The 12380-nt window shown below is 43.1% G+C and overlaps 1 protein-coding gene across 2 annotated transcripts in view; it reads left to right on the forward strand.

Moving 5' to 3' along the window:
* Sytl4 (synaptotagmin like 4) overlaps positions 1–9460 on the forward strand; it is a 51997-nt gene extending 42537 nt beyond the window's left edge. Inside the window, exons 14-17 of one of the 2 annotated variants that reach the window (XM_048417908.3) lie at positions 2290–2398; positions 4644–4743; positions 5469–5677; positions 7874–9460. In XM_048417908.3, the coding sequence (XP_048273865.2) occupies positions 2290–2398; positions 4644–4743; positions 5469–5677; positions 7874–8022 (567 nt within the window). In that variant the 3' untranslated portion in view covers positions 8023–9460. The remainder of the gene's footprint in view (positions 1–2289; positions 2399–4643; positions 4744–5468; positions 5678–7873) is intronic. The other variant, XM_085684933.2, reaches the window with a different exon arrangement.
* The last annotated feature ends 2920 nt before the right edge of the window (positions 9461–12380 follow it).

Below are 12380 nucleotides of genomic sequence, written 5' to 3' on the forward strand. Positions count from 1 at the left end.
CTATCAAATCATTCTACTATAGTGTGATTTTAGTATGTAAGTTGTATTACTATACACAAAGTAAGGTTTTTTAAAACCAATTTTTTAACTAAAAAATTAAAAGTCATACATATCTTTTAACTTAAAATAATCTATATTTAATGTTTCTGGTTTTTGACTCCCCAACAATCCATGCGCTAGCAACCTCCTCCCACTTCTTGTCTGTCTTCCCCACAGACTAAGCTTGTGTATTCTGGATCTACAGTGAGTCTATTGAAACATAGGGGATTATACCGACCAGTATCAGCATGGTCAGTGGTGAGAACCTAGCTTAGCCCAGTCTCAAGAGCAGGGGCAGATGAAAGGGCATCTCCAGATGGTGCCAGCCCGTGCTGGGAAAACTGGAGCATAAAGAATGTGCAACACCACGTGAGCCAAGAGAGTGGAGCAGTCCTGCCTCCCAGAGCTACTTGCTCTGTGCCCTTGACATTTGTTCATCCATTGTTAGACTCAGTCAACATGGGATACCTATGTAAACTAGGGACTGTGCTAAGTGTCGGCCTTTCTAGGACGAACAAAAATAACATTAACCCCTGTCCTTCTGGCACACGGAGTGTAGTGATGGTTGTTAACTAAAAATATGTAAGTCAGGGGTTGAAGATCTCAGTCATAGAGTATAATATGCCTAGCAGGTGTTAGGCCCTGGGCTTCATACCCAGTACTGAAGGAAATAGGCAAACTGTGAAATATTAAAATCTGTGTAGCAGACTTTTACCTAACCCTAAATTCTATAGAACCTCACCACCAAATTTTAGAGTACTTTTTATTTTTGAAAATCAGATGTGTCTCTTTTTCACAAACAGGACACTGTTGGTGATGATAGAGGAAGTAGGGAAAGGTCCTCTGGCTTTTCCCAGTCTGTTCTCCTTGCTGTAGATTGTTCTTCATTCTTTGGATTGTTTCATCCAGTCTGGTGCTAAAAATCATGGACTCTGGAGCCAGTGTGTCTGAATCTGAACCCTAGGTCTGGTAATTACTAGATTGTGTCTGTGGGAAAAGGACTTAACCTCTCTGTTTCTTTATTCAATAGCCCATAAAATAAAGGTTATACCTATCTTATAGATATTACTCAAAGTATTAAACAAATGATATAGTTATACTACTAAACACTTTCTGGAAAACAGTAAAAGCTATATTAGAGACATTAATAAAAACATTACACATGTATAGTTTTAATACTTTTATGTTTATAATTTATATTTATCTTATATTTTATACATTTTATGTTTATATTTTATGTTATATTAATATAAGTGAGATTTTTTTCTACTTCTTGCTTTGTTTACCTAAAAGTAAGTATATATTTTTTATTTTCCCTTTTCAGAAAGTATAAATTCAGTATAGTCTTATTTTAGTTATAAATGAAAGCATAGATTTAGGTTTATTTTACCCAGCAGTTATAAGGTGGATTTTTTTCTAGGCATATAACTAAATATGTGTTATATTCAACTAGAATTTGAAATTTAAAAAAAAACCAGCAACACTTCTAGGAGCGATTAACACATAACCAGTATAGGTAGCATGGCTGGTATTGTCTGGGTTTGATTTTAATTGGGTGGCTTATAAGAGGAATACCACGTTCAAGCTATGGCTCAGGAGAGGAAAGTTGACTGCTTCCTTTTCTGCAGTGACCTTTCTTGTACTTGGGCTCTAAGAGATAGCCTGTGTTCTTTCTGATAGCCTCATGCCATATGTCACATGAAGGCGTTCAAATCACTCTTAACCCTGCTTGTGTTCGCTGACACGGAGACTGCTTCCACTTGGCCCTTACTAACAGCGCTGGTACTGAGATTCTTAATCATATGTCAGTCATTCCTTTGTGAGTTTGTGTGGCCACCTTGTTGGCATACCTTCGGGAGCATTTGGGATCTAGTGATCGTGTCCCCAGAGCGCACAATAGTGAGCCTTGGTTCTTCTGGATCTCCTCCTGGAGAGGCTACCAAAGAAAACTGTAACTGCTATGGGATGTAGCCATTAAAGAGGGACTGTCTTATGCCATGAACCTGTTCTTGGGGTCATTTTATTTATTCATTTTCTTATTTTCTTATTTTTGAGATAGGATCTGGCTGCCTATGTATTCTAGGCTGACATCAAGCTTGTGATCGTTTTACTTCAGCCTCCCCAGGGCTGAGCTTGCAGAGGTGTACCACCACACTCACCCGTGGGAACAACTTTATAATCCTCTCAGGGAGAGGGCCCCGCGTTTCCCCAGAGGCCTGATTTCACTTGTTGGGTTTCCCTATGTTTCAGATCAGTGCTGAGTCCTCACCTGGCTTGCCAGCACACAAAGGCGAGTTGGTGGTTTCATTGAAATACATCCCAGCCTCCAAACTCCCCGTTGGAGGCGACCGGAAAAAGAGTGAGTTTTCTTTGGGTCCCTGGATTCAGCTGCTCTTAGCGTCTATACAGGGTGTATGAGAGACCGATGCTGACTCTGTTGGCTAGGGCAGGCTGGGATGTTTCCTGGATCTTCTAGGTAGGAGTCCCTTCCTAAGGAAGCCTTTACCTCTCTCAGCTGGAAGGAAATGCCACACATTGTGCTGACATTCCTTTTAGGTGACCTTTAGGCTGTTAATGTGATTTGGTCTTGTTCCTTCTGTGTCAAGCTACTAAGAAGGCAGAAGAGAAGAGGAGCATTGTGGCCGAGAAAGGTGCTTGGATATGGGAAGAGCAAGCTGAGTCACCAACATGACCAGCATGGTGCTGGTGATTGTGGATACATAGATGAGAGAGATATGCTACTTGTCCTCTGAGGACAAGTTTTTTGTTTGTTTGTTTGTTTGTTTGTTTGTTTTTTGTTGTTTTTGTTTTTTGTTTTTCAGAAAGGTAATCACATGCACCAAACCACAGTGAGGGTGATGGAGAGAGAGCTTTGTTGAGGAAGTAATATCAGAACTGGACCTTGAGATTTTACCAGGTCCAAAGGAGGGAAGGTAAAAGAGAGGAACTGTTCTGGAAGAAGGAACAGGATTAGCACAGGTTTTTAAAGAGCTTGGAAGCTGGCTGAGGTGATTCCTGCCTATAGTCCTAGCACTCGGGAGGCTAAGGCAGGAGGATTGCCATGAAATTTCAGGCTGGATAGGTTATACACTGAGTGACAGGCCAGACTTGCTAGAGAGTGACAGCCCATTTCCAAAAAAATTATTGCAATCTAAAACAAAAAGAAAACCGAAGTAATATACAAACAATATAGGCAAAGGATGCAGTTCAGTTCATAGAGTGCTTGCAGAGCATGCATTAGGGCCTCTGTTGTACACAGGGAGCATGGCAGAAACTGATGCTTGGGAGGTGGAGGCAGGAGGTCAGGAACTGAAAGTCATCATTAGACCAGCTACATAGTGAATTTCAGATCAGCCTGGACTCTGTCTCAAAAAAAAAGTCCTTTTTATACATGCCTGGTAAATGTAGAGTTTTAGGTCAGTGATCTGGAGTATGTTCCCAGTTATAGTGAAGCTGAAGTTGTGGTGTGAATGTGCTTATGTGTGAGTATAGCTAGGTTTGGAGATGAGTCTGGAGCCATCTGAAAAGGAAAAGACCATGAATGAAGAGTTTAACTTGATCTGCTGGCAATGGCCAAGCAAAGTTCTTTTTTTTTTTTTAAAAAAAATATACCCTCAGCAAAGTATAATGTAGAAGATTTGAGCAATCTATAGATCCCAAGGAGGATGTGCAGAATGACTAGAAAAGAAGCAAAGACCAAGCCTTTGGCAACAGGAAAATTTTATAGGACGAAGACATGGAAAATGTCAGTGAGGGAGAGGGTTATCAGGACGTCGAAGGGCCAGGAGAGAGTTTGAAGAGGAGGTGGGCGGGAGCTCTCAGCCATTCTCAACACTAGAGGCGACCAGGCCAGATGAGGCCTGAGAAGACACTGCTTATCGGAATTAGACTGGAAGGCATTAATGAAATCTGATTTCACAAGAAACTAGGCTGCGTGAATGTGCCAGAGAAGCAGAGGTGATGAGCAGAGGTGATAGTCATTCTTGGCAAGGGTAATTTGGTCATGGTGAAAGGAAAGAAAGGTGCAGACAACAGCTTCCAAAGGATCTGATCGCAGGAAGGGAGATTTTCTCTGAAAGTGGATAATTTAAAAAAAAAAAAGAAGCAGTAAGAGCTGCCTGTATTCAGACTGAGGGCAAGACATCAGTCTGGGAAAAGGGATTTTCAAAATGGTAGGTGGGGGCAGACGTTGATGGTGTCTGGTGAGTTCTGTGCAGTCAGGGTTGAAGTCAAGAGCTCAGCAGAGGAGTTCCTTCTGTTTTAATTGCTTAGCAAATGTCAGGTACCTTTGCTTCTTGTTGACTCATGTGCACAATAGAGACAACTGTAGTGTGTAACTCATAGGACTCTTTGAAGGAATGAAATTGCTTACGGTGGTATTTGGTTCATAGCGAGTTTTCAAGGTGCATTTGTTGCAGTTGGGGTTATTTATTGCGTTCTTACTGCTAATGCTAAGCACTGTGCTAGGAACAGAGGACGCGGGCACAATTCAGTTAAGGAGTCTGCTGTATTCCAAAGCAAGGAGAGGAAGTGCTATGTAATTAAAGCACGGGACATACCTGGTGGTGTGGTGGTTCTCTTGCAATGGCTGACATCCCTTACAGGTAAAGGTGGGGAAGGGGGAGAACTCCAGGTGTGGATCAAAGAAGCCAAGAACCTGACGGCTGCCAAATCAGGAGGGACTTCAGACAGCTTTGTCAAGGGGTGAGTCCCTGGGCCAGCATTATGCTAACCAGTGAGTTATAGGGCAAGCAAGTTAGCGGGGAACCCATTCGAATTTCCCTTTGTAGATCCCGCCCTTGTCCTACCATCCTCAGCAGCTTTGGTTCTGAAATTAGGGAATGGTGAGCCCTTCACCCACACCCACCTTTGCACTGCCCTGAGATCAGTTTGGTCTCAACTGTGGTGCTAGCTTTCAAACTGGAGGGTGATAGCTAGGTTCTGACTCTCCCCAGGTAGTCCTCTTCCTGAATCCTAGGTGGACAGTCCATGCTCCCTGACTTGTCTAGATTTGCAGTTCTAGGCTCTGTTTGTCCACAGTTTTTAAATAGGGTAAGCTTCATCTGTATTGGGGGTCATTTACTGACTTTAGGTCCCCAAGAAGTCATGTTTGATTAAGCTGATACCTGTTAGTAATGGCTTCTTTTACCTTGCGTGAGGAAAGTGGAACGACATATTTAAACGCCTCCTTGGTGGTACATAGAGTGAAGCATGACTGACATAGTCATTTTCCCTCCAGGCTAAAGGCAGTAGATATAATCTAGTGGAAGTAGTGGGGAGTCTGCCTCAGCGTATTCAAAGGAGGGCTTGTGTGCACGCGGACCTGGTTGTCGGCTTACCATCCTGGGCTAGGCCTGCGGTAGGGGCAAGGGGAATTTAGATGTACTGCCAGCTTGAGTAGGTGTTGCTAACTCCCCACCCTCTGCCAGATACCTCCTTCCCATGAGGAACAAGGCCAGTAAGCGTAAAACTCCTGTGATGAAGAAGACCCTGAATCCCCACTACAACCATACCTTTGTCTACAATGGTGTGAGGCTGGAAGACCTCCAACACATGTGCCTGGAACTGACTGTCTGGGACCGGGAGCCCCTGGCCAGCAATGACTTCCTGGGAGGGGTCAGGCTGGGTGTTGGCACTGGTGAGACTCTCTCCCCACCTGATCATCACTTGTCTTAAAGGCCTCTTGTCTATCTAACTCTTCCTACCTTACTCTTCCTACCTCTTGCCCTCCGTGATACACAAAGATCGTTTCTGACGGAATTTCTCTTCCTTTATGTAAACAGCCAACAAGTGCATACCGAGTGTCTGCTACCTGGTAGGCTTAAGGGAAGGCTGAACTCATACAGTGTTTTATGTACAGAAAGGTGACCCTGAAAGCCAGGGGCTTCATTATGCTCCCACAAAAGAAGATCTAAAAACTACCTAAATACCTGACTTGTGATTCCTATCTTCTATCTTGGGATAATGAGAAGGGTTTTTTTTTGCCAGCAAATCTGTGCTGTCCAAGGATTCTAAACTTAGCCCTTGCTTCGCAGTGGTTCTTTGTCTGGAATGTGGTTCTTCTGTATGATCAATTTCATTTGATTTGACCACTGAAGGGGAATATAGACATGCTCTGATGATGCCAATCTCTTTGTTTATATCTTTCTTTTGAGACAGGGTCTCATGAAGACCAGCTTGGCCTCGAACTTCTAATATTCTTACCTCCAGCTCTCAAGTGCTCAGCTAATAGACATGCACCAACATGCTCAGGCCTAATCTTATTAAATAACAGCAAATCTTCCATTGACCACATCCCCCCCCCCAAATAGTGATCTCTGTTTCATGGCCTTTCCTTCAGTTCTCAGTTCATTATGATATGACTTCCATTTTTTTACTCTTCTGAGTCATTTTTCATGCCAAAGTGAGGTTATTCTCACTCTAGAATTCCCAAGCACTATTTAAGAGAGCAGATTACTTCCTTTTTCTTGAAATCCTTACCACTTACTGCCTTCTTGACTCTCTTTGACTCCATTGCACATCATTTCTCACTGTCCTTCATGGGTTCTTCATTCTGCACTTCTGCTTTCAAACTTTAAATGAGGCTTCTCTCTGGGCTTGGGCTTGGATACTCTTTTTTTAAATCTTTTTATAGTCTTGATTAGACCTATCCAACTTTTTGACATTGTGACATTTTCAAGTATAATGTTCACACACAAGAACTGCTTAATCCAGTTATCAAGAAATCACAGAAAGTAAAACAAAAAATAAATTTCATTGTTTTAATTAGTTATGATTTTGTGTTAGACCACATTCATGACTATCCTTGAGCCATGCAGCCCTGGTTGGACATTTCTGTGGGATTCTTATGGCTGTGATTACTAATTGTATATGAGTAAGAGAAAGCATCTATAATGGTATTTTTGCACATATAAGCTACTTCATGTTGGTTCCCTGTGTAAAAATGTTTTGGTGACTTTCTTCCACCTTAGAAATTCTTACCAAGTCTACAGACCCCGTATAATCTAGACTCTTCCTTTCTTACCCTTCCTGTATCATTTTCTTCCTTATTCGTTGTGTTCAAATCACCATAACTTCTACTCTGCTCTCCAAATATGTCGCATTACTTCCTGCTTTTGAACTTTAAAATGATTGTCTTTCCTATTCACATGTACTGTCCCTAAGCATAGGGACATTTTTGTGTGTTCTTCACTGTGTCCCCAAACTGGCATAGAGTAGGCACTCAGGAAATGTTCATTGAGTGAATGAATTACTATACAAAAAATAGAAGTAAGGTCACATAATCCTAACGTTGGAGAATTTACAGCTATAATAAAAGGCATTCAGAGCTTGGGCGTGGTTATGTATGCCTCTGAGCTTAGCATCTGGCAGGCAGAGGCGGGAAGATTGCCACAAGTTCAAGGCAAGCCAGGGTTTCAGTGTGAACTCCTGTGAGAGAGAGAGAGAGAGAGAGAGAGAGAGAGAGATCAACCTTTTGAAAATTGAAGGCTCCATGTGTACTCTAGTTATTAATCAGCCCACTGCCTTTTTACTGTGTACTCAAGAAACTATTCTTTTAAAAATGAAGGCAAGCTGCTAAGGACAGAAGGGTAACAGTTCTGGTATGAGGTGTCAGAGCTCTGAAAATCAAGCCCCCATTGAGAGTATGAAATTTCAAGTCCCATTTCATCAACCCGCAGTCTCCTGATTGTCTCTGGTGCGCAAGTGCTGTTGCCAGCATTCTGTCATCACTGTACATTGTCGTTTCTGGGTTGGCCTCCCCACTATATACCCCGTCCTCCCTGACGGACTAGTGGTGGGACTCTGTTCAGCCTGTTCTGGTGTTTCTCCTCAGGGATCAGTAATGGCGAAGTGGTGGACTGGATGGATTCGACTGGTGAGGAAGTGAGCCTGTGGCAGAAGATGCAACGGTACCCAGGGTCTTGGGCAGAAGGAACTCTGCAGCTACGTTCTTCAATGGTCAAACAGAAGCTAGGTGTATGAGTGTCTTTGTCTGCAGGTGCAACCCTGGTCAATCCAAGTCAACTAAGGCTAAGCAACTACAGTGAGAGCTTGCTAATTTAATGTGTGTGCATGTGTGTGTATAAACATGTATTTCTGCAGATCTTATTTTGCTAGCTAGTGTGACACAGATGTGTTCCTCCCTTTAAAGAAGCCCAAGAAGGGTCTTTTCGAATGGTTTTTATTTATGTATACTATATTTTCAGAGAACATAGTTGCCTCTGCCTTTCTGTGCTTTAACTAAATTTAAAAATCTTTTACAGCAACTCTCTACTTTCTGTCCTGCTACCCTCACTCCCACTTCCCCTGGAAGTATGGCTATTTGGGGCAGTAGCTCTAGTTTGTGTGTCTAGGTGTGCAAGGTCTGGTAGTTAAAGACAGTGCACTATGGAAGAGGGGTTTACTACCAGTCCTTCCTCTCCGGTTTGTATTTTATCTCATCATCTACCTTGATATATTTTTAGAAATTGCCTTTTAACTTTTTTTAAAGCAATTTCCACCTTGTGTGAGTGTAGTGGCTTTCTTTGAAATGCAACGAAAACTCCTCAGCTCTTTCCTAGACCTTTGGGGAGCCCTTATAATGGAGCCACTTTAGAAAAATCACTCTAATTAGATAATGGTCTTTTCACTGAGACATTAACCTGCCCTGTGAGACCTACTAGCTGATCCCAGAAGGTCTACGTGACTCTGAAGAAAGTTTCTCACAGCCCATGTTGAATTCTCTTTTTTTCAACTGTTATAGCAGTTGTTGAAGAGGGATTTTCTTATTTCCCTAATGGAGGATGAGACATCTTCACTCTCACGTACTATAGCTTTTTCTAAGTTGGTGGCTGGGGTGTGCTGTTGCATAGAACATAGTCTGTATACCTCCATTTCAGCCAGAAGAGCCAAAGACTGTCTAAAGCGATACAGTACTCCCCTAGGCTGGGGATTATTGCCACCCCATGAAAATGTGGATGCAATCGCCCAGCTATTCTGACTTTTGACCTAATATATTTTCAGTTCCTGTTTTGGTTGATTCCTAAACTTGACCTGCACGTAGCAGCGGAGTAGCGTGTTGAGACTTACAAGAGAGATCTAGTGAGCTTTCATTTCCTGCTCCTCACCCTCCGATACTCGACTTTTCATTCATGGCAGTCTATCTCTACAGAGGTGTGTGTGGAAGGTGTCCGTGCCAAAGAGGAAATCCTGTTGATGGAGTCAGCTGCAGATTGACTTTCCTGTTGGGTCTCTGAATTCATCGGGATGATTAAGATTGTATGCGTGAATTACATAGAATGTTTTTCAGAGATCTATTTGATGTGGTTTGATGGTGTAACGGAAGTGTGACTCGAGAGCCCTGGCTCACACTTGTTCTTTGGTACTCCACCTCTACTACTTGCATGCGTGTTTCAATAAAGCTTTCTCACTTGAGTGTTTACACGTTGAGTTCTGCAGATGTTTTTGTCTCTGTTGTCCTGACTTATTGTCGCCACTTTCACTCATAGCTTGAAGGTCGGAACCAGAGTAATAAATACACCTTGCTATACTGGAAGAAAACCTGCCTTTTCCCACACTGCTGTCTGATACCCTTGTTGAGCCCACGTTCCTTGTCCTACATGTTTGGAATCTAAAAGTATCACTACTTTTATCCCTCTCGGGTACCAATAGAAGTTGGCCTTTTGCTTTGTAGACTGTCCCTCACTGGAAGAAGAGAGATGTCCACACAGGCACGAGGGAACACCTTCCATCTTACCCCCACTTCTTTCTAGATTATTCGGTTTCTTTTGGAGGTCAGGATTTTTTTTCTCATCTACTCCATTATTTAGATTCAAGAGCTAAATCGGAGATGTTATACAACTCACCTTTGAAATAAGGCTCCGATCTTCTAGCTCAAGCTCAAGTGATTCTTGGCCTCTGTGCAGAAGCATATTTGTGAAAGCCAAATACATCTTGTATACAAGGGCTTGCATGAGATTGTCTGACTTTCTACAATACCTCATGAAGTAGGAAACCTTCCCTTCTTGCAGACCAAACATGAGCTCTTTGTCACGCCACAGAATTGTAATTTGAATCCAGACCCGACTCTACCACATTGCCTTCTGTGAGAATGAGGTATGTTAAGGGCACAACATCAAACAAAATGGTAGCTTGCCTCTCCTAAAATACCTTAGGGTTTCTTAAGTCATAATCTATAAGGACTACCAAGGAGGTTATAGTAAAGCCTTACTTACAGAAGGCAAGATTGACTTGACTACTCCAAATGAAACAAAATGAAAGCCCCTAAAGTTCTTTTAAGCCTCAGTTGCTTGGAGCATTTACATGCAAGGGTCAGGCCCAGCTGGGAACTTTATGCAGGAGGTAGCCTGGCCCTGTGTTATCTTCTGGGCCATTTACCTCCTAGCAAGTCCTGGCTTGCCACTGGAAGTGCTAGTATAAAGACAAGGACAGCCTTTATCTTTCCCAATGTGTTGTCTTTGCCTTTGGAATCACAGGTCTTACTCTGACCAGAAATTTCCTACATGAACTCACTGCATTTCACCGTCTGCCTAGGATTTGCCTTTGGTCTATCAAAGCTCCAGTATTTTTCTCCAGGGAAGACAGAGAAGGGGATTTCCTCCCTTCCAAATTAGATTTTTTTCCCCATGTTTTACTCCACCAAGCAATTGCCTGTCTTCTCGTTTTGCCTTTTAAAACTGAGATTTCCAAGAAAACTCCATTTGAAATTGCTTCTTTCTAATTCACTGCTATGCCTGTCTGTTGGATTTCTGTCTTAGCACTCTGCTTTAAAGAGGAATTTTCCTGGGCAGAGAGTCTTTCATTTTGTTCCTTCTTCCTGGGACCACTGTGAATATTGTGGCCATAGAAGATGGAACCTTTCTCCTTCAAGCGTTCAATTATCTTGTAATGGGAAGTAGAAAAAAAAAGAAGTGGAGGTCAGATGGCAGAGTGGAAGCTGACTGCTGGTGTCTGTGCCCAGCTGCCACTTAGTAGCTGTGGGAATTTAGCATATTGCCTAGCTTCTCTGAGATTCAACTCCTTTAATGAGTAAATGGGAGCTAACAACAACACCTACCTTCTTTGGCTCTTGTGACACTTCTGAATCAGTCAATAGTGTGTTTATAATGGCACCTGACACATAGTGCATTCTTGAGCATTGTTAGTTCTGTCTCCCCACTCAGCCTGCTGGCTGCCTCCAGTTGCCCAGTGACGGTGCCCAGGAGAAAATAAAAGGAACAGGGTGGCTGAGCCTTGACTATGTCCCTGGCTTCCATCCCTGTCTAAGAGGTGGTTCTAAGAAGCAAGGGAAGAACATCTTCTTTCAAACCCTGGTGAAACACCCCTTGGGAGACACAAGTCAGAGCAGAAACCTGCAGCCGGAGATGCATCTCAGCAGCACTGTTTGGTATGTGGAAGATCCTGGCTTTATTGCCCAGCAAAGAGTGGAGGGGGGACGACACAAAAGATGCAAAACAAAGGAAGAAAAAAAGAAAAAGAAAAGCAGGAATCTCTGTGTGGCTCCGTTTCCCAAAAGCCCACCCTCAAGTTTACTTCCAGCCCTCGTTCCTAAACGTGACCTTTGACTCCTGTAGCTACCTGCTCTGGGCTCATCTCTTAAGAGTGGGTATCTGAGGAAGTTAATGCATGAGGCTATCCCTTTGCTTTCCTGCTGTGTTTGATGGTGGTGGTGGTGTGTATGTATGTATGTGCACATGTGCATGCATGTGCCCGTGTATGGAGCTTATGGAGATCAGAGGCCAGTCTTGGGTTTTGTTCCTCACATCATTTATCATGTTGCTTGAGAAAGTATTCCTTACTTGGCCTGGTACTCACCATTAGACTAGACTTCCTGACCGTGAACCCCACGGATCTTTCCCTCTCCACTGGGATGCCAAGGGCACACCACCACATCTAGCTGTTTTACATGGATTCTGGGGATCAAACTCAGGTCCAAATGCTTACATGGGAAGCATTTTAACAGCTGAGCCATTTCTCCAATCCCTAGCGACAGTCTGGTTCACAGACCGGGGGATCCTCTAATGAAGGGCCGCCATCAGGGGCACTAAAGCATTGAAGAGCTCAGTAGGCAGAAGTTCTTGCCCACAAGCTATTTGGAGTGTCTAGGAGGGAACTTCCTGCTCTGCCTGGGTGTTGCTTCCCAAACTGGAGAAAATGTTTTTCTAACTCTTGATGAAGCAATGGTTCAAGCAGCATTTTTTTTTAGTCCAGTGTCCCGAAAGGGAAATGACAATAAGCTTCAAGAATGTTTTGTAGACCCTTGTCACCCCTCTCCTGCTTCTCATACAGTTAATGAACTGTAAGGAAAATCTGCTTGTACTTGTTGAAAGTGTCCTGCTTGT

The sequence above is a fragment of the Myodes glareolus genome, chromosome X, assembly GCF_982192425.1.
Source record: "Myodes glareolus chromosome X, mMyoGla1.1, whole genome shotgun sequence".
Taxonomy (NCBI): Eukaryota; Metazoa; Chordata; class Mammalia; order Rodentia; family Cricetidae; genus Myodes; species Myodes glareolus.